The sequence below is a fragment of the Petaurus breviceps genome, unplaced genomic scaffold (assembly GCF_028583685.1).
Source record: "Petaurus breviceps papuanus isolate PSGF00001 unplaced genomic scaffold, PetGlider_PUasm1.0 100, whole genome shotgun sequence".
Classification (NCBI taxonomy): domain Eukaryota; kingdom Metazoa; phylum Chordata; class Mammalia; order Diprotodontia; family Petauridae; genus Petaurus; species Petaurus breviceps.
In genome coordinates this window covers 1,706,870-1,728,508 of record NW_027185573.1, presented here as the reverse complement: position 1 = coordinate 1,728,508, position 21,639 = coordinate 1,706,870, and the positions used below count along the sequence as shown (strand labels likewise).

Below are 21,639 nucleotides of genomic sequence, written 5' to 3'. Positions count from 1 at the left end.
GCTCATGTCCACCATATGCAATCCAAGACAAGTCTTGCACCATTGTCTGTCTTGGAAATATAGCCTGGTCACATTATTCACCTTGTTCCATCCCGTTCCAGAGTGGATCTGACAGCCTCCAAAGTGAAGTGTTGCCATCTGAGACCACGTCACCTACTTCCTTAAAGTGGAGTGCAGCCCAGAGATGCACAATCTCTTGTTACTCATGAGTGGAAAGCTCTTGCAGCACTTGTGCATTATCCCCTGGAGCTGGGCTTGGGAGGCGAGTAGGATTTTAACCCTAGTCTGATGAGTATAACGTTCTAAACCTTCACTAGTGAAGAAGGCCCACTCCCCTCAGCTTCCTCCCAGCTCTTAAGAATAGCATTTGTGGGACGGCTAGGGGGAACAGTGAATAAAGTACTGGCCCTGGAGTCAGGAGGACCTGAGTTCAAATGCGGCCTAGACACTTAACACTTATTAGCCGTGTGACCTTGGGCAAGTCACTTAACCCCAATTGCCCTGCCTTCTCCTTCAAAAAAAAAAAAGAATAGTATTTGCTGGCTTAACACCCCTGATTTTTCACAGCACAGTAGAGGTTTTATAGGCTAACCCAATAATGGGCAATGTCTTAAAGTGTCTTTGTATCCCCAGTTCTTACCCCATTTTTTTCTCACTAGATGTGTGATTTCATCCATATAAGGAGTTTATGATAAGTAATGTCCTCTATCAAAGCAGATCTGGACCTTTCTGCAATTTATATTTCTAGAGAGCTGTCTGAGACACAAAGAGATTTACCTAGGCTCCCAAAGCCAAGACATCACAAAGGTGAGACAATAGAGCCCTTCCTCACCCTGAGGTATCCCGCTACAGCATACTGACTCTGCCTGGCACAGAGAAGAAACTTAATAAATGCTTGTTCATTGATTGGTAGAATGGAAGTTCCTTGAAGGCAGGGATTATTATACTTTCACCCAGCAGAGCACCTAGAAGATGCTTAATAAATGCTTGCTGGTTGACTGATTAATTTCTCCCAAATATTATAAGTCATACTCAGTCCTTTAGCAAAACATGCCACCATGGCTTTAAGAGAAAGCACTTTTCAAAGCATGCCATGATCAACAGCTTTCCTTGAACCCTGGGCACTAAGATCATTGAGGTTATGTTGTCAAAGTCATTTCTTTTCTTTTTTCCATGTCACAGAGGCCTAAAGATTCCAGGTCCTTGTGGATTCAGAGGTGGTTTGAGTTAGAAGGAACCTTACAAATAATCTAATCCAGTCCCCTCACTTTACAGATGAGGAAACTGAGGCTGAGAAAGGTCAGGTAACTGTCCATAGCTGGTAAGTAACAGATTTGAGGCTGCCTTTGTCCATTGCACTTTCCAAAGTCCAGGTGTCAAAGATCCCCTTTGTTTCAATTCAATTTTTATCTAGTGCCAATTATAGGTAATATACTAGCAGGCCCAGCTTTAAAAGACCCTCTTCCAAAGCCTTCACTGCCTATCTGACAAAAATATTCCTTTCTCCCCTCTCCTAATTCCATTGCAGATTACACTTCTCTTAGGTAGTATTCTAATTCTGGACCCCACGATCTTAAGATCCTATTATCCTATGGTCTTCTGATCATAATAGAATAGTTGCCATGGTCACCTTTGATAGGCAGCTTAGTGTAGTGGGAACATTTTGGATTTGAAGTCTGGTGATCTGGGTTGTAATCCAAGCTCTGCCACTCACTTCTGTGACCTCACTTTCTCTAAATCTCAGTTTTCTCTCCTACAAAAGAAAAGAGTTGGACTAGATGGCCCCATGCAGCTCACAACAGCAACAACCAAAACAACAAATTTGTGAACCCCTGATATGCAGTTGATGATTCAGACTCGGGTCTTCCTGGCTCCAAATCTATTATTCCATCTACCAAAGCACCCCCTACAAAAGTCAGAGTCAGTGGTTAACACCTTCCATACCTTGCCATGGGACCTTATGCTAAAATGAGACAACTTCCCATCATCAAAACAAGCAATCATTTAATGTGACAAGAAACCATCCAATTTCTTTTGTTTTCAAAAAATTGTTTCCATGTTCAGATTTGAGGAGTTTGCATCGAGAGGCAAGGCAGAATCCAAGTGCCATCTCAAACTGGTACTGAATCTGTGGGTCAAGAGAATACATCACACAAGCCCAAAGCATAGAGAAGCATGATATTAGAGAAACATGTTCTATTTTTTTTTCTTCAACAATACCTGGCATTCATAAGAGAACAAAGATGCAATTCCCAGGGGGGAAGGAGGGAAAGATAAAGCGGATGAGATGGTGAGATCTTCTCAAAGGGATGACAAAATGCATTCACAGTTTGCACGTTTGACTTGAAAGCACCTGAAGGAGATTTCTGTGCCATATGGGCCGAGCTTCCGTGTGTGACCCTTTGCACGCTTCTGGGAGGGAGGGCTCATTCATTCCAGAGACCCAAACCCACCAGGACCCAGGGAATTACATGAGTTGCTATGAAGAAGGCTAAAAACCAAATTAAGTTGTGAGAAGACAGCATGCTGTTTAAACCCATATTATCCACAATGTTGTCAAATTTAATTTGCCACTGGAGAGGGCCCACTCACCTTTTCTCTCAAAGAGTGCTGATCTGTGTTATACAATACAATACCCAAGAATGTCAGATTATGTACCTTGCAATGTGTTTCATATGACCTTCTCTTCTCGTAGGTTTGATCTTTCTCTTTTTTACTTCCTACTTCAATCTCAACTCTTGTCCTTCAAACACTTTGGGCCTCAGCTAAAATGAGGAGATCAAACATGCTTGGAACGACCCTCGTGTTGCGCATTTCTGCAATAGAGCAGTTCTAATGTTCGGTGCTGAACATAAATGCATGGTGTGTGTCTAAAAGCAATAAATAGAACTATCTGTGGAGGATGGAGTTCTACAAAGTGAGTTCTACAGAGGATTTATACAAAGTGCTTCTGCACCAGGATAGGGGCAAGCATGGATCAGATTTTCTGGGTTATGTGCAAAAGGTCTGCATTTTGACTCTTTAATTTCCTAGTCCTCCCGGGATCTTGATATGTACGGACTTTCTTAGTTTGTCATTATACAAGTCATCCCACAATGGGCAAGGATGGAATGGTACAGATCGTAAAGATGCACAGTTTTTCAGGAGACATTCATTACTTGGGCTTTGAGAATTTGTCCTCCACATATCAAAGTCATAGACACATAAGAAGGTCCTGAATAAATGCTTGTTGACTTGCCAACTTGAATTGAATTGAAATGGATTGACTTGTTTATGTTTCTCCCCATTTGAACATAAGTTCTTTGAGGGCAGGAACTACTTTTCATTTTTATCTTTGTATCCTTAGTGTCTAGCAAAGTACCTTGCACACAGTAGGCATTTCATAAGTGCTTGTTGATGTGACTTGAGTTGAATTGAATAAAAATGGATTGACTTGAATGACTTTTCTCCCCAAGAGAATATATGCTTCTTGAAAATATTATTGTATCTGAATCCCTGGACCGTAGCAAAGTGCCTGGAACATAGAAGGTGTTTCATAAATAATGAATGAATTCTTGTTGAATTATATTCAAATAGAATATAATTTTATTTGTTTTTGTTTTATTGGTAAGGCTCTATCTATTTTTATTACTGTATCTCCAGTGTCCAGCACAGTGCCCTGAACATAGATTCTTAATAAATCCCTGTTGATTTGAATTAAGCAAGGCAGTATGGTTCACAGGGAAAATAAATCACAATCTCAGCTTTGCCACTTGCTATCTGAATGATTTGGAGCAAGTCCCTTTACTTCTTTGGGCCTCAGTTTCCTCATCTGTCAAAAGAGGGTGTTGGACTAGAAGATAGCTAGCTAAGATCCCAATATCTATAAATTGCACTGAATCACCAATGTATTGTTCTTGAGAATGTCAGCTGTGTGCCTTCCTGTTTCAGCTGGCAATATTTACACAACTGGAAAATATGACAAACATATGAAAATAGGCACAAAACCAAAAGAAAAACGTCGAAATTTCCAATCGATTGTGACAGAGGAGAGGAAAACGCAAGGGTCTGGCACACATTCCCGCTACTCAAGGACATTCACGCGGAGTGAATGAACTGCATTATTTTGGTGCTGACTCCCCTGGCACTCTGCTCACTGGCCCCATGGAGGATGAGCAGGTCACAGATAGACCAACAGTGAAGCAATGAGTTTATGCAGTTCAAACTTTGTCATTAAAACTGGAGAGGTGACAATGATTTTCCTTTGGAAGCACTTTCCAGCCAAAGGGAAGGGAGAATACGCATCAGGTCAGCCATCATGTAGACTGACCTAGCATTTCTAAGCCAAGAGAAATATTTGCAAGGGAGGAGGAAAATCAGTGTCACGCAGACTCAATTCCCATAGCAACAGTCATCTCTTTCTGTGTCTAAAGTACTTCATTTCTAATGGACAGCAGAGATGTGTCAGATGGCTGTTCCCCCCCCCCCTTTTTTTCTCAGACTCAGCTATGGGTCGGGAGCTGGGCAAAGAAACAGACAGAGGAGCCTGTGATCTTGAGTACAAAGGCCCAGTCCAGTAAAGGCAAAAGAGCCCAGCAACTCCAACCCATTGCACTTCTGAAAGAGGGGAAGAGAACATGAGACTGATGATAAAAATGACTGCCCCTAAGACAGAGATGATTACTTACAGAAGTTATTCCCGTGGCCTAATGACCTTTTCCCACCCACCCAAGCTAAAACAGGGCTTCTTTACCTGGGGTCTAAGAACTTGAATAGGCAGATGAGACAGACAGATGGACAGGCAGACAGAAGGAGAGAAAGAGTTAGGATACATGTATAAAGAAATGATTCACAGATAATAGATCTATATTTAGGTCTGCATAGATATTATATATAGAGACAGAGAGAGAGACAGAGAGAGAGAGGAGAGAGAAACAAAGGGAGAGAGAAAGAGAGGGAGGGAGGGAGTAAGAGAGTACAGTGAGAGAGTACAGAGAGAGAGGGAAGAGACAGGATAGAGGTAGAGGAGAGAGAGACAGAGACAGAGAGAGAAACAGAGGGGGAGAGAGAGAGGGAGAGGAGAGAGAGAGAAGACAGGGGGGGGAAGAACTGTATTTCAATCTAATTGGCTTCCTTCATAATCCTCTGCCATTTTATTTTGTGCATTTAAAAACATAATTCTGGCTTGCCATCTTGGGGAGGACGGAGGGAAGGGAGAACAATTTGGAACTCAAAATCTTATTAAAAATGTATGTTGAAAACTTGTAATTGGAAAACATATAATACATTTACAAAACAAACCCCAATTCTGAGAATAGTCCACAAGCTTCACCAGACTTTCATGAGGCCCACACACACAAACACACACACACACGCACAGTTAAGAACCTGGGGGCTAAAAAGTCAGTCGACAAACATTTATTAAGTGCTTACTATGTGCTGGATACTGTGTTAATTGCTGTGGACACAAATAAAGGCAGAAATAGATACTGCTCTGAAGGAACATACATTCATGCTAATAGGGAGCCCACATGTCAATCACTTTGTACATACAAGATAAATAGAAAAGGGAAGGTGGCTTCAGAGCAGAAGAGAAAGCAAGTCTGTTCTCAGCTCAAGTGACCATATGATCTATGAGAACTGTATACAACTTTGTAACAAAATATATACCGGTGGAGAAACTACTCACCAGTCTTAAGTCAATATAAAAATCAGAGGACAAATATAGATGGAAACTCAACACAAAAAGAATTCACTCTTCCCAAGTCTCAAGGTGTATTTTCTTTCTTTTTTTCTTCTTCAGTTTCCGAAAGAGATGACATTAAATCACCTCATTCCGCATCTGGGAGGCACCTCCATAGGTCATCAGCTCCATTTCCCTTCATTCCATGGAGAAAGGAAAACAACAATGCCCATAAGTGGAAAAACCAATGATTGAAAGTGCTTTGAAATAATAACGCTGATCATGAGAGTGGGGTTGCAAACCTCCGAGAGCATTTCCACTCATTCTCCTGCCAAATTTTCGGAAGCATTAGAGTGTTTTGTTCGGCTGCCTGAATTTCATGGAGACAATTTTTTTTTTGTCTCAACCTCCATTTCTTTGCTCGGTACTTGTACTATGGGATAAAACAACAGATCGAGCTTTGGGGAGCTATTAAGACGTACCCAGCCACTCAAGGCCTGCCAGAAACATTTCTCTTCTCAGACTGAAAACTTAGATGCATCGTTTACCTAAACTTTTCAGAGGAGGCGGGTGGCAGTCTCTTGATGCACATTCTTGGCCAGGAGAGAAAGCACCCAATTCGGTGTCTATTTTGGCAAAGAACATGCTTTAATTTGAGTTTTCAATGCAAAGACGGTTTCTACTTTATGAACAATTTTCAGACACCTGAGCAGGGGTCCCAAGTATATGTTTTATGACAGTGTTTGGAATGTAAGCAGAATGTAACCTCCAGGAGGGCAGGGGCTACTTTCTTTCCCCTTTCTGTTTCTGTCTCTACAGGCAACCCAGGGTCATAATAATAGCTAACGATTATACAAAGTCTACTATGTGCTAAGCGTTTTTACAAATATCCTCTCATTTGATCCTCAGAACAACTCTGGGAGGTAGGTCTCATTATTAATTCCATTTTACAGATGGCAGACAGGGGTTTGAGTAAGTGACTTGCCCCAGATCACATAGCTAGTTAGTGCCTGAGGTTGGACTTGAGTTCAGGTGTTCCTGTCTCCAGGCCTGTCATTCTATCCACTGGGCAGCCTAATAATGCCATAATACATAATAGGTGCTGAATAAAAGCTTGTCAAATGAATGGATGGACTCTTCCTGCTCTGGGGCCTGAAGGCCTCCCAAATCATTCTGTTCCACTGGTTTCACAAGAGAACCACTGACTTTTAGGAATGGAGTCAAAAGAGAAGATGGAGGAGGGATGACCCTACAGGTAGATTGTCCCATTCAACCGTAGCATCCTTCAGGAGATTGGTTGGTCTGGAGAAGGGGCCACTGATAAAACTGTATTTTGCCACAGGAGACTGGGAAAATATCTCCTTTTCTGTCTCTTAATCTCTGAGTCTCTCTGAACATAAAAATGAACTGAAGGAAACCTGTTCTCATTGCCCAGAGTTAACAAGAGACAAAAACTAAACAAACAAAAAACCCTAAGAAATTAATTGTCCTAAAGAAAACCTATTTAAATCCCATGAATTGCCACTGATTGGCAGCAAACTGGCATAGCAGATAGAGTGCTGACTTAAAAACAGAATGACTCAAATTCAAATCCCACCTTAGACACTTACTTAGCTGCATGACCCTAGACAAGTCACATATCTTCTTTGTCTCAGTTTTCTCATCTGTAAAATCAAGAGAAAAATGGCACCAACTTCACAGGTTTATTGTGAAGATCCAGGGAGATGAAAATATGCAAAGCATTTTGCAGACCTTAGAGGCTATATAAATATTACCTATTAAACCTGTGGAAGAGAACCAGTGTGGTAATTACCTCCAGTGATGCAGACTTGCCCCAAATCCTCTCTAATTGACAGTCTTTGAGAACTTCCGGCGGGGGGGATGAATATTGACTTGTGCATCAGCCTACAGCTAATACACATAATGTTAGGACTTGAATATAGGTCTCCTTGACTCCGACCCCAACCTTCTCTGCACTAGGTCATGTTCTCTCTCTATTACTTTTGTTCTCTGAAAATTCCAATGGAACCCAAACCAGCAGTGGGCTCTTTTTGCTTTGACTTCTACAATAGAGCATAGACATGAGAGAATGAAATCCAGTGAGTGGATACATAGTAAAATCCTAGGATTAACTATCCCTTTCCATCCCAGCTCTTGAAATGGTCACTGGCTGTTTATTGATTCCCATTGGCAGGAGGATGGGGGCAGGTGGTGAGGAGACCTTCATGCCATCTTAAAAAAAAAAATCTGTCTCTTCTCATTATGGGTTGCATCCTGTCATCCTTACAAATGGCTGAAATAAAAGGGTAACGTTTTTATGGTTAAAATAATGAAACAGAATTGAAGAATGTTTAAATGTTTATTTCCATGTTAAAAATGATGACTTACCCTGTGGTTAGAAGACACCTTTATATCGGAAAACTTTATTTCTGAAATATTTCAAGGGGAGGAGGGAGAGGAAGCAAAAACAAATTCCAGAGAACAATGAAAAATGAGGTTTAAAGACCTCAGCATCACTACCAATAACCCCAACAAAAAAACTCTTTTCTTTCCAGGTCAGAATTGTTGAATTCCTTGCATTTCAAGAGGGTGTAACTTGTCAGTTTGCTTCTTCCATTTAAATATTTCAAGGGGTGATGTATGTACACTGTCAGCGTGCTACCTTGAACATTACTCCCTCCAAATGCATTCATTCCAATATACCTTTTAGCATCTTTGCTATATTGTGTGCATTAAGTTCAAAAAAGAAAAAAACAAAAAATTCATTCTATGCATTTAGCATAACTTTACCATTGTCCATTTAAAATACCTCATAGGTTATGTAGTTATTCATATGATATACTATACAAGAAGGATGTAGATCTCCAACCAACTGCATGGTAGACTCCTACAGGGGAAATGCCCTCCCTCAATGCATATAGACTATGGCTATGACTTAGTAGATTAATGTCTGAGACTCATAAGGATCTAGAGACTTGGCCAGGGTCACAAATTTGATAAGTGTCGGCGAGGAGATTTGAACCCAGATCTTCCTGATCCCAAGTCTAGCACTCTACCCATAATGCCTCACTTCCTCTCTATATGTTACATAAAATGGTGCTTGGCCTTAAGCTAAGAGATCCATTTATACTTACCAGTTAAGCCATATCTATTCCCACACACACCCAGTGGAGTAGAGTACTGAGTCAAGCATTGAGATAACTCTTTTTTTTTTTCATTTCAATTATATGGATATATTAGGTTAAGGGCCCCTTTGTTCGATCTGAATGGTCCTTTTGGGTAGTTAGACAATGCACTGTTGTAGAAAGAATAGTAAGTAGAGAGTGGACATTTATTTAGTAAGGAGAACCCTGTCTAGACCTGGCTATGCCATTCACTAACTGGGTTAGTCCCTGAACCTTTCTAGACCTCAAGTTTTTCTTGAGGTAGAAGGGGTTGGACCAGATGCTCTCAAAGTTCCTTTCCAGCCATCAATTAGTATTATTCTTTGACTTAACCATTCTGCATCAGAAGTGGTAGGTCTATGGGGGGCAGTGCAAGGAATGCTGGCTCTGTAGTAGGGTTCGAGAACCCGGGTTCAAATCTTAGCTCCTAAACACATGCAAACACATGTGTATATGTATGTCATATATGACATAATACATATGTGCATTGTGTGACTTTGGGCTTTAGGAGTTGTGTGGAGTTGTCTGACTTCAGGTTTTAAGAAAATAAGAGGATTAGATTAGATCAGAGGAGTGAAACTCAAGGCCCTCAAAAATCCCCAGTGCAGCCGGAACCAGATTAAAATATAATCGGGAAATGTTTAACAAAATAAATAATACAAATAGATAATGTTAATTTGTGGTTTTCTAAGCCTCAGGGATTCATTTCCATTTGAGTCTGACACTATTAGATGGGATGATCCCTCAAGCTGCTCTTTCCAAGTTCTAATTCTAAGACTTTATGATTACCTTAGCAAAATTTTTAAGCATAGATTACAACCAAAAGGGCCTAAAAGGAAAGAGATGAAAAATTATTATTAAACAGATGTGCCAATGGGACAGATGCTCTGCTTCTCACTATGCCAGCTTGGATAATATGCAAAATAAAATCCTCACAATGGCAGTTTTCATTGATTCCACACACAAATGGAAGACATGCCATGTGTGTCCTAAAATATGAAAAAAAAAAGAAGAAAAGAAAGGGGGAAAGCACTTAGTATCCTCTCACCTTGCTATCTAATGGAGTGATCAATTTACCCTCAAATCTCTTCTCAAATTCGTAGGAATCTGATCTCTGCTACTTTTTTATTGCCTTTGGGATCTTGGACAAATCACATAGTATCTCTGAGCCTCAGTTTCCTCATCTGTAAAATAAGAGAATTGGATGAAATGATTTCTAAGTTCCCTTCTAGCTCTAAATCCATTGTCTAGTGAACTCTACAGGTTAGTTTATTGGTGGCCAAAAGAAGTGAATGTTTTTCAGGTCTTTATTAGAAGAAGCATGACAGAGAAAGGAAGGCATAGTGTCTCTGTCCTCTGACCTGGTCCAACCTCATCTGGAGCACTGGGTTCACTTCTGGGTTCAAGAATCTCATAATTTAAGAAAGACATTCATAGTTGGAGAGTGTCCAGAAGACAGAAACCAGGACATTGAAGAAGCTTGAGTTCTTATCAAATAAGGAACAGCTGAAGTGACTAGGAATGAGAACAAGTTTGAGACCAAAAGAAAAGAGGGCTGGGGCAGGGGAGATACATGATAGCTGTTTTCAAATATATGAAGGGCTCTCATGTAGAAAAGGGTTTGAACCTGTTCTGGTTGGGCCAAGAAGGCAGAACCAAGAGCAACATGGGAAAGTCAACAAAGCAGGAAATATACAGTCGGGGTCAGGACAAACTTCTAACAATGAGAACCATGCCAAAGTGGAATGAGCAGCCTCAACGTGTGGTGGTCCTTCCAACCTCTTCACTGAATGTCTTCAAGTGGAGGAAGGATGAATACTAGAGTAGGGCTTCCTTTCCACTCTGGGTTGGCCCAAATGTTGCTGCTGAGATCCCTTCCAAAGCTGAGATTCTGTGATTTCAGGATTTGGTGAGGTTTTTTTTTTTGTTTGTTTGCTCTCTCCCGCTTTTCTCCCACCCAATTCTGAGATTCTATGAATTTAAGAGCCTGGTGTCTCGTGGAGTGAAATGTGGTACTGGGAGGGTAAATCTCAGCTTTTATTCTCAAAAGGAAAAAGCAGCAATGATTTCCAATTATTTCTCATCTAGGGACTTTCTCTGGTCAGGTCTATATAGTTCCACAATCACCGGACTATTTCAACTCATAAAAGCATATATCATTCAGTCCATAGGTTTTTCTCCCTCTATATTATCTACATTAAGAAAACTATGGACAGATCAGGATTTTTTCTCCTGGTGTCTTTAGTAATCAGCAAAGAGGGAAGATCAAATTACAGTCATATCTTGTATATGAATGATCTATAAACTGATACCAGTTATTTAGAGGTACAAAGTATTTGAAAACAACTGCCCATCCCAAGTCAACTCGACACTGTCTTGCTCTCTCACTCAAAAGATATCTTGAATGGGATGTGATGGTTCACACCTATAAGCCCAGCTACCTGGGAGGCTGACTGAGCCTGGGAAGCTCCTTGGACCTAGAGGGCTGAATTGCAATGGACCAAGTTGTTTCAGAATTGTTAATAAGCTCAGCATTACGATGAAGGGGCACCAAGAACAGGGGGCCACCAGGTTGCTTAAGGGCAAACCATCCCAGGTCAGAAAAAAGGTCAAAGCGTCTGTGCTGCTCAGAGTAGGATCAAGTCCATAAGTCACCCCTGCATGCCCAGCCTGGGCAAGATAGGGAGATACAATTTAAAAAAAAATGAAGCTAAGGAAAATGAAAAGATATGTCAGCCAGTGGCAGCTCACAGATTCTATCTGATTTGGGGGTGGTTGGGTGGAGTATTCCAATGTATTTTTAATGGGCTCAGGTTTCTTGTAATGAACAATGACAGTCTGTTACAGAGGTCCACCTCTGGCTTCTTAGTCCTCATCCACATAGCTTTTCTCTATGCGGCCTCCTATAGCTGCCATATGCTAAAGGCCTTTGTGCTTGTCCTCCCATTGCACCCTCCCACTCCTAGGAAAAACTCTTAATTTGCAAACTGTTTTAACTACAGTTCTCAGTGCAAAAGTGAGCTCTCTTTCAATTGAATTAATTTTATAGTTAATTTATTTTTCCAAATCCTGCTGGTAACAGCAGGAAGAGGGAGGCCTGGCCCACTCCTGGTTTAGTTTAGTCCCCTTCATTCCATTAATTTACCTTCTTTATGCTCTTAGGTCAAGCAAAGAGACTCAAAATAGAAGAAATGAAAACTTCTTCTGGTCTCATTTGACGAATCCATTTTAAAATAGTCTTAAAAATTTCCTAGGCTCAATAAAAAGAATTACAACTGGAAAGAAATTTAGGAATCAGCTGATCAATTCCCTTAATTGTGCAGATGAAGAAACTGAGGCCAAAAAAAGGTAAATTACTTGTCCCAGTTCACAGAGATAGTAAATAGTAAGGCTAGGATTAGAACCCAGATCCTCTTGATCATTCTTTCCATTTTACCATGATGTTTGTCTGCTGTAACTGACTTGCTTGATTGGACAAGGATCATATCTATAGGAAATACCTTAAATTTTAGTTCAAATAACTCCACAGCCATCTCTTGCCTAACTCAAGAGTCCTCCCACCCCACTTCTTCCCCCCAAACTTGGTTTATTTCTTTCTCATTGACAATTCTTTTTATAGCAAACACTTCTCAGAGCAATAAAATTTCATCCTTTGGCCCAAAGGAAGGGACTTTCAGATTTTACCAAACCTCTGATCTTGACCACAAATGCAACAGCCACAGAAAGCTGGCTTCAGGCATGACTCATCTGAAGTTTCTCTCCCAGTAGGCTCTGGTACATCCTACCTGGTACCTAGTGGTTGTATAACTAAACCCCATTATCCTGGAAGCATGAAATTAAGGAAGACCTTCTTGACAATAGACATGATTAAATCTTGGAAGATATTTTAGGGGAACTTTGTGGAGTCTCTGTTCCTGGAAATCTGTAAAAATAAAACTACTAATCCCATGTCTCATATGACTCAATCAGCCATCAACCTAGATAGAAAGAGGCAAGTGGACCAGATGACTTGTTCAGCTCTCTGCTGCTCATCTTATGCCACTGGTAAACACCAGTGGCTCAAGAAAGCCCCTCAAGAGAGGTCACTCTAGCCCAATGCTGCCCTGTGCCAGCAAAAATGAAATAAAGATCTTGACATATTTTCCCTGATGTAGACTTAATTTCCATTTCACTGATGATCAACCATTCTGTTCTTCCAGTGATATTTCTTTTAGGTTTAAAAAATAAAGAGATGGTTCATTGTCTCCTTTTTCTTTTCCCAGCCTTTGTGTTTGTTTGTTTGGTGTTTTTTTTTTTCATAAAAACTGTTCCATCAACTGAGGAACAGTCATTTCTTTCTGATGATTTTTTTGGACAACATCCATCCCTTTTCTCCCTCCCTGCATATCCTACAAAAGTTTTGTCTCTTCCAGAATTATGATAATGGATATTTTTCCAAGACACTGTATAGATGGATTTCTACATATTGCTAAATTGGAATACCATTTTTATTAATAATAATAATTATTGTCTGGGGTGGGGAGGAGGAACACAGAGAGTTTAATCTTCTGCTATTTCCTAGGCAATTTTCTTTCTGCAAATATCAGTTCTAATTTTAGATCTCCATTTGGATAATAAAATGTGTTGACCACAGCGTGCTTATATAAATACAGCTGTTTTAATTGAGACATTTCTTTCCCTCTATGAAATAGGGACCCCTAGTTTCCCATTAATTTCCAGTTGCCTGGGACAAAAATAAACTGACTAATGCCCCATTAATATCCCCTCCCCTCCAAACTTTTCAAGTTGTAGGTAGAAAGGTGCCAAAGGACATCCTCCCCACCTCCCAGCCTACTACCAGGGATTCCAGAGAGGAAGAAGAAAAGGAGGAGATGAAGATGAGATTCTTAGGGACTGTCCCTAAAAGCTAAAAGATGCCAACATGGAGAAAATCAGCATCCAGGTAGACATATCATAAACAGCATGGCAAAGACGAGGAACTAAATTTTTATACAACTCAAAAGAATCCCCAAAAAGGAAAGTTTGAGATTTCTTCTCTTCCATTGTCTAAAAGAAAACCAGAGGCCACGTGAACTAGGGGGTCGGTATAAATGTATATAAAAAACTATGAGCACGGCTCATCACAAATAAAATGAAATGGCTACATTCAATTATCTTTCAAAGATGTCTATTCTCAGGCCAAGGGCAAGGAAATGTCCACTGTGCTTTACAAAGGACTAGGAATAGAAAAAAAATCAACCCCCAGGTCCTAATTCCAAACGGCTGTCCATCATGAGATGCCATGAATCTCACACTGTGTCCCGAGGGGTCAGAGTTTATTTGTATTAGCACTGTGCTAGTACCAGGCAGTATCAAAAAATGGCTGTCTTAGACCCCTTCCCCCCAAACCCTTCCAGTATCCGCCAAACGGTTTTTGAGAGGGGCACGCCCCGGCTTCAAATGAAACCATCATAGCTCTGCTACCCACATGTGAAGTGGTCCACCCAGACCTCCGTGTCTTGAGCTCAGCTTCATCCTCCCCTATTGCTGCCAGGACTTCCTCCTCCACCATTCCAAAACAGAAGGCATAAAGGTGAATACAAACATAATAAAGTAGTTTACATCTGGTCTTGCAGTCTTTCCATATAGTCTCTAAACTCTTGTGAATCCCCAAGACTCATATCTGGGCAAACCCACTTGATGTTATCGTCACTGTCAAAGAGGATGGAGTTGGTGTATGGGCCTCCGTCCTCTGGAAGAATAGTGGTATATGAAGTGAACTTTACTCGTTTCCTTTTCGGGCCAGGATTTAGAGGTTCGCTTTTTAATTCTTTTTCATAAACATAATCAGAAGGCCTAAGGAGTTGGCTGTGCAGGGCCGTCTGAGAGCTGCCATTTAGAAGGAAATTGCTCTCCTCGAACTGCATCCCACGGTCGAGCATGGTGGTACACTCCTCCGATGGAAGGGAGATGTCCACGGGGTTCTCCAAGAGCTCTACTTCATTCCCGAGCCAAACCCAGTCATGAGAGTGGGGGATATTTCCTTGCTCGCTCACTGAAAACCTTTTGTGCCTATACTTCCAAGCAAATGCCACACAGTTGATTAAGAAGACTAAAATGGCCAGGCAGAAGACGCAGAGGAGGGCATACATGCCGATCTCTAAGTCTGTTAACCCCCTAGAGGTCAGTGAAAGATCATTGGGATTATTTGGCTCTGGTATCTCCACTTGGGTAGGGAAACTTGTAAAGGCATCTGGATGATTCTGGAGTTGGCCCTTCTCAAGGAACTTGTTCCCCTTTCCCTCCGGAGATAACTGTGGGGTTGTGGATTTATTGCCACTTTCTCCCTGGCTGATAGAAGTGCCATGTTTGGACCATTCTTGTATGGCCCTCTCCTGGTCTCCTTCCCTCTCTATGGAATTACTGAGATGTTCTTTATATTCACGATTGACACCCTCAATATCATTGGTGCTTCCTTGGTTCTCATCCATTTTCTGCCCAAATTTTACCCTGACATTTCCTTTCCCAACTGCAAGGACACTCTTTCTCTTGGTCTTCTGACAAGGTTCACTGATCATCATTTCTAACTTGATCAATGGCCCTTGCCCTTCCCCTTCAGCAACCACAATGGGCCACTTGGACTGAAGGCTTGGCTGAGCAGATATCACCATCTCATCTAGTGATGTGACAGCAACAGCAAAATCCTTAGGGTCATAAATATCTAAAGGAGTCACGGAACCATCGCTGAACAAAAGCCAAGAACTGACTATTGCTTCCTAAGGAAAAGAAAAAGAGAACATGACATTATAATCAGAGTAAGAGAAAATTACTCATATACTCATGCACTTATTTATTTTGGACTCAACCTATGATTTCATTGGCATAGGACAGGTTCCCATGAAGTTTGCAATCCGTCAAAGGGCTGCACTTGAGGACCTAGAGGGCCACATGTGGCCTTGAGGCCGAAGGTTCCCCACCCCGGCACAGGGGATTCCAGGTGTAAGAAGCCTCTGTAGCAACGTAAGATTGAAAATTATCTGCAACTTATAGTCACAGAGAGACACTTAGAAGTTAAGTAGAAAGCCCAAGATCACACAGCTAATATATATCAGAGGCAAAACTGAAACCTACTATGATAGGCAGGAACTGTTATCACCTTTGTCTCTTTGCTCCTAGAAGACAGCATAGGTCCTAGTACATGGTAAACATTCAATAAAATACTTGTAAAATTGAATGCTAACCCCTAGTTTGGCCCTCTTTCCCTTATACTATATTTACTCTAGCATGTTTGCACAGAAATGCTTATACCCTTCCTCAAATTATTCTGTATTTATGCTACTCATACTTATATGTGGATATGTTGTCTCCCATGATATTATGTAAGCTTTTCAGGGACAGGGACTGTTTACTCCTTTATCATATGTGTACCCCTACTCTTTTGTGGGATACCTAGCACATAAAAGATGCTTAATAGATGTATATTATTTGATTGATTGATTTCTGTCTTTCAACTCCTATTACCTAGCATGTAAGATGGCATACAGTACATACTTATTAAACACTTGTTGACTGCTCAATGGATTGATTAATGGACCACTTGGATTGAAGACTTGGCTGAGTGGACAACATTATTTTGTCTAATGAGGTGACATTAACTGCCAAATCCTTGGAATCATAAAAGTCCGAGGGTATCACCAAGACATCACTGAACATGATCCAAGAATTAATAATTGCTGGTGAAGCATTTGATTTTTTCTTAATTTTACAAGATTAGAAAAATAAGCATGATATGCATTTGTTTTATTTGGGGTGAGTTTTAGAGGATATTGGGTTGTTACTGGTTTGGCCCATTTGTTTTTTTGGGGGGGGTGCTATTTGCATTGTATTGAACTAATGTTAGTAATAAAAGCATATCTCCATTGGCATAAAGACCCAGTGATTTTGTTTAATGGATACTTTTTTTAATTGCATTAATTTATAGCATGACATACAAATGAATTTGGCTGTGACCTTTCCAAAGCCCATTTTGAAATATCAGGCAAAGCATCAGAATCATTTCCAGGTGCAACTAATCAGCCCACATCTCCAGAAAATACCACTTTAAATAGACTTTATTAGGAAGTCAGCATTGGAAAAGGAATGTAGGTGCTCACTTGAGGTACTTAGAAAAGGATGCATTATGAGTTTAAGGTACTTGAAAGCCAAGATTCTTTCATGGTTCCCTTCTCAAAGTATTTCTGTTTTAAAGTCTGAAAATGAGAGGAGTGTTTTAGACCTGAGATAATTATAGTGTAAACCAACAGCAAATTGGCACACATGAGCCAAGCTTGCAAAAGGACCTGAAAGGAAATCTGAAAGAATAAAAAACCAAAAGAAAAAAAAAGCCCACTGCTTTGGCAAAAGTAGAGAAATTTAATCTTTCTGTCATCTTATAGCAGGAGACTTTCAATGGAGGAGAAAAACAGATAGCCAAGCTGATGGCAATTTGGACAAGTGGTAAATGTATAAATTTACAAAAGAAGGTTCATCTTGAGGGCAGCTAGGTGGTACAGTGAATAGAGCACCAGTCCTGGAGTCAGGAGGACCTGCTGAGTTCAAATCCAGCCTCAGACACTTCACACTTGCTAGCCATGTGACCTTGGGTAAGTCACAACACCAATTGCCCAGCCTTCCCCCCTCCAAAAAGCAAAAACAAACAAACAAACAAAAACCAGAAGGTTCATCTTACACACCAGAAACAGTGCTCTCCCAAAGTGGACTGGGATGAATGCCTTGGGGGGATGGGGTCCGCCTCCCTCAAAGACTGGATGAGCCCTTATCAGGGGAGTTGCAGATGGGATTCATGGCTAAGTATGGGTTGGAATCTTTGGCCTCTCTGAGGTCATTTCTGATTATGGAACTAGTCCCAAAGAATCAAAGCTAGAAGGGACTATGGAGTCTAGTGAGTCCAACTCCCTTATTTTGCAAATAAAGGAACTGAGGCCCAGAAGGACTAAAGATATTTAGGATTCTAATATCACAGATTTAGAACTGGAAAGGTCTTCAGAGGCCAAGTAGCCCCCTCATTTTGCAGAGGAAAAAACTGAAGCCTAGAGTGATTAAAGTGATTTAGGCTTTTAAAATCACAGATTTAAAGCTGAAAAGGACCTCAGAAGTCAACTAGTCTGATGTCCTCATTTTGCAGATAAAGAAACACAGCAAAGTGACTTTCCCAAGATCATACTAGGAGTTAGTGACAGAGTCAGGATTTGAACTTCTATCTCTGATGTGACATACCGTGTTTCCCCGATAATAAGACATTGTCTTATTAAATTTTTGGACAGAAAAACACCAGAGGGCTTATTTTCAGGGGAGGGCTTATGTTGTCCTGCCTCAGCTCTCCTCCGTGGCACTGCTCTCAATGGCGCCAGCAAGCAAATCACTGGGGAAGAACAGGATGACAGCGCTCACTGCTGCAGCTCTGATTGGATGCAGCTCGGAGCGCGGTGTGCGTTTCACCCAGGGGGAGGGGGGCAGTGCATACAGAGGGTACCGTAATGTAGCGTGTAGCGCAGGGGATCACCTTCACTACAGTAGCAATCTCAATAGGGCTTATTTTCGGGGGAGAGCTTATTTTAGAGGAATCTTACACAGTAAGGGGAGGGCTTATTTTCGGGATAGGTCTTATTATCGGGGAAACATGGTAGGTCCTCCAGTGCTCTTTCTACTAGGACACAGCTTTCTCTCCCAGAGGCACAGGGCTACCTCTGGGAGATCTCAAATGAGGCTTCTTTATATTCCAGACTCCCATCTTGAATTTATTGGCAAAGGAAATCCTACCTGTTGTGGGGCATGAAGAATATCATGAGCAGATGCTGTTGAAACAATGGCTCTTTTGTTTCCTTTGTTGGGTTGCAAGGAAAGAGATAAGCCAGCCACGAGCTGTACCCCTAGGTCTGTGATGGTGACCCGATCATCCAGTACTATGACTGTCTTCTCAGCCAAGATGGAATCGGAGAGAGGTGAGAGGACCTGAAAAAAAAATAAGCACCAAAACATGTATTTCTTTGTCTTTGTTTTTGCTTCCCCACCACCACGGACAAAATGTGGTGTTCTAGGAACTTTATAAATGATTGTGGGGTTGAGTTCTTCTCCATGCAGATAGTGAAAACAAAGGCAAAATGTATAGAGTTGTGTTTTGTTTTGTTGGAAAGGAGTGGTTCTGGATCCTTAATTTCATTGGCCCAGGAACTCCAGGAATGGAAACTTCCATTGACCCAGATTGGGAACTTAATCTATAATCTATAGTTTTAGAGAGTGACCTGTGGGCACTGAAAGGTTAAACACCTTCCCCAGGGTCATACAACTAATATGTGTCTGATAAAGGACTTGAATTTAGTTCTTGTCAACTCCAAGGCTGACCCTCTTATCCACTGTGCCAATGCTGCCTGCCTCTCAAAGAGAGGAAAATAGACCTTGATAATCACCGATGTTTTCTTTACAATCATAACTTTGTCACAATCATTTTAAACTCCATAATTGATGTTTCCACCAAAATGTTCTCCCAATTTGCAGCTAAATGAACGCACTTGCCAAAATGGTCTCTAAAAGCATTTCTTAATTGTTCAATTACTTTTGCCAATAGAAGAAGACAGCATCCTAAAGATATCAGTGAAACCCATTTCTTTCCTTTGATCTCAGTAACAGCCAGCACAGAGCTCCCTTCTGTAATAGCAGTTGGATTTAATTGGATGACAAGTATCCATGTCTTATAAATAATAACAGTAGCAGTATTAATAGGATAAGGATTAGGACTGGACTTGTGATTTCTCTGCTAAGAGAACTCTCAGAGGAAGAAATTTCCTCTCCCAATGTGGTCCACCACTTTCTTTACAACCTCTAGCCTTACAGACTTATCTCTCCAAGTAGTAATTATGATGAGAAGGATAATGATTTGTAATGAATAGTAAGAATGACAATGAAAATAATAGAGAGGTAGTGTGACACAATGGATAAAGAACCACCTTCAGGGGGGCCAGACCCAATGTGGCAGCATAGAAGCAAGAAAATTCAGTGAGTGAGCTCCCACCATAACCACCTCAAATACCTATAAAATATTACTCTAAACAAATTTTAGAGCTATAGAACCCACAAAGTGACAGAGAGAAACAAATCTCCTGCTGAAGGCAGCCTGGCAGACTGGCAGGAAGGGTCCATCACAGCATGCTGGGAGCTGAGCCCAGCCCCACATGAGCCCATGGTTTTAGCCTCAGGGCACCCCAACCAGCAACTATTGGAGTGGACTTCAGGAGAGTGGATCACCAGCAGCTGTGGTGGTTTCCAGAATTATCAACCCATAAATGCCAAAGACAAAGAAAAAGTCAGTGTGGAGTTTGCAGGAATAGGGGGACTGAGAGTGCGGTCCAGTCTCTACCCCCAGGGTGGGAAGGCAAGAAGCAGCTGAGGTGCAGCAGCCATGCAGCCGCTTCCATGTAGCTACTTCAGAACTCCTGGCCTGAAGATTGTAGGGGGACCAAGCAACCATTCAGAGGGATAATCGCTCTTACTTTAACTTGCTTAGATCTGGATCACTTTCTTGAGTGGAGGTCCTGGGATGTGTGACCAGGTGCCAGCACCTGTGGAGACTTCTGAAAGGGTACCCAACTAATAGCTCTGGCAGCTACAAAAACCCCAGAGATTTGGGACAAAGTTCTCCTCTCTGGAAGAAGAGTTATACTGTGGCAAAAAGCTCAAAAGTCAAGTAATTGAGTGGCAACATGAGCAAGCAAAGCAAGCACAGCAGTCAAACCTTAGATTCCTTTTTTGGGGACAAAAAGGATAGAAGCATGGAATGGGAGGAACAAAATGAAGTCATAAATCCTGCACCAAAAGCTTCCAAGAAAAATATCAATTGGTTACAGGCCATAGAGGAGCTCAAGAAGGATTTTGAAAACCAAGTAAGAGAAGTGGAGGAAAAATTGGGAAGAGAAATGAGAATAATGCAAGATGACAATGACGAAAAGCAACTCAACAACCTGACTGAAGAAAATAACACCTTAAAAAAGAGACTAACTCAAATGGCAAAAGAGGCTCAAAAAGCCAATGAGGAGAAGAATGCCTTAAAAAGCTGAATTTGCCAGATGGAAAAAGAATTTCAAAAGCTCACTGAAGAGAATCATTCCTTCAGAATTAGATTGGAGAAAATGAAAGCTAATGACTTTATGAGAAATCAAGATACTATTAAACAGATCCAAACAAATGAAAAAATAGAGGGCAATGTGAAATATCTCATTGGAAAAGCCACTGACCTGAAAATTATATCCAGGAGAGATAATATAAAAGTTATTGCACTACCTGAAAGCCATGATCAAAAAAAGAACCTAGAAATCATCCTTCAAGAAATTCTCAAGGAAAACTGCCCTGATGTTTTAGAACCAGAGGGCAAACTAGTAGTTCAAAGAATATACCCATAACCTCTTAAAAAGATCCCAAAAAAGAAAACTCCTAGAAATATTATAGCCACGTTCAGGAGTTCCAAGATCAAGGAGAAAATATTACAAGCAGCCAAGTAGAAACAATTTGAATATTGTGGAAACAAAATCAGGATAACACAGGACCTGGCAGCTTCTACATTAAGGGATTGAAAAGCTTGGAATATGATATTCCAGAGGTAAAAGGAGCTGGGATTAAAACCAAGAATCACCTACCCAGCAAAACTGAGTATAATATTTCAGGGGAAAATATGGTAATTCAATGAAATAGAGGACTTTCAAGCACTCTTGATGAAAAAACCAGACTTGAATATAAAATTTGACATTCAAATACAAGAAGCAAGAGAAGGTAAACAGGGAAAAG

General features: G+C 41.0%; 1 protein-coding gene across 1 annotated transcript in view; it reads right to left on the bottom strand.

The window, feature by feature from the left end:
* Positions 1-8,002: 8,002 nt before the first annotated feature.
* LOC138160274 (transmembrane protein 132B-like) overlaps positions 8,003-21,639 on the bottom strand; it is a 138,625-nt gene continuing 124,988 nt past the window's right edge. Inside the window, exons 4-5 of the mRNA XM_069087176.1 lie at positions 18,625-18,816; positions 8,003-15,581 (exon numbers count right to left, since the gene is read on the bottom strand). Of these exons, the coding sequence (XP_068943277.1) occupies positions 14,424-15,581; positions 18,625-18,816 (1,350 nt within the window). The 3' untranslated portion in view covers positions 8,003-14,423. The remainder of the gene's footprint in view (positions 15,582-18,624; positions 18,817-21,639) is intronic.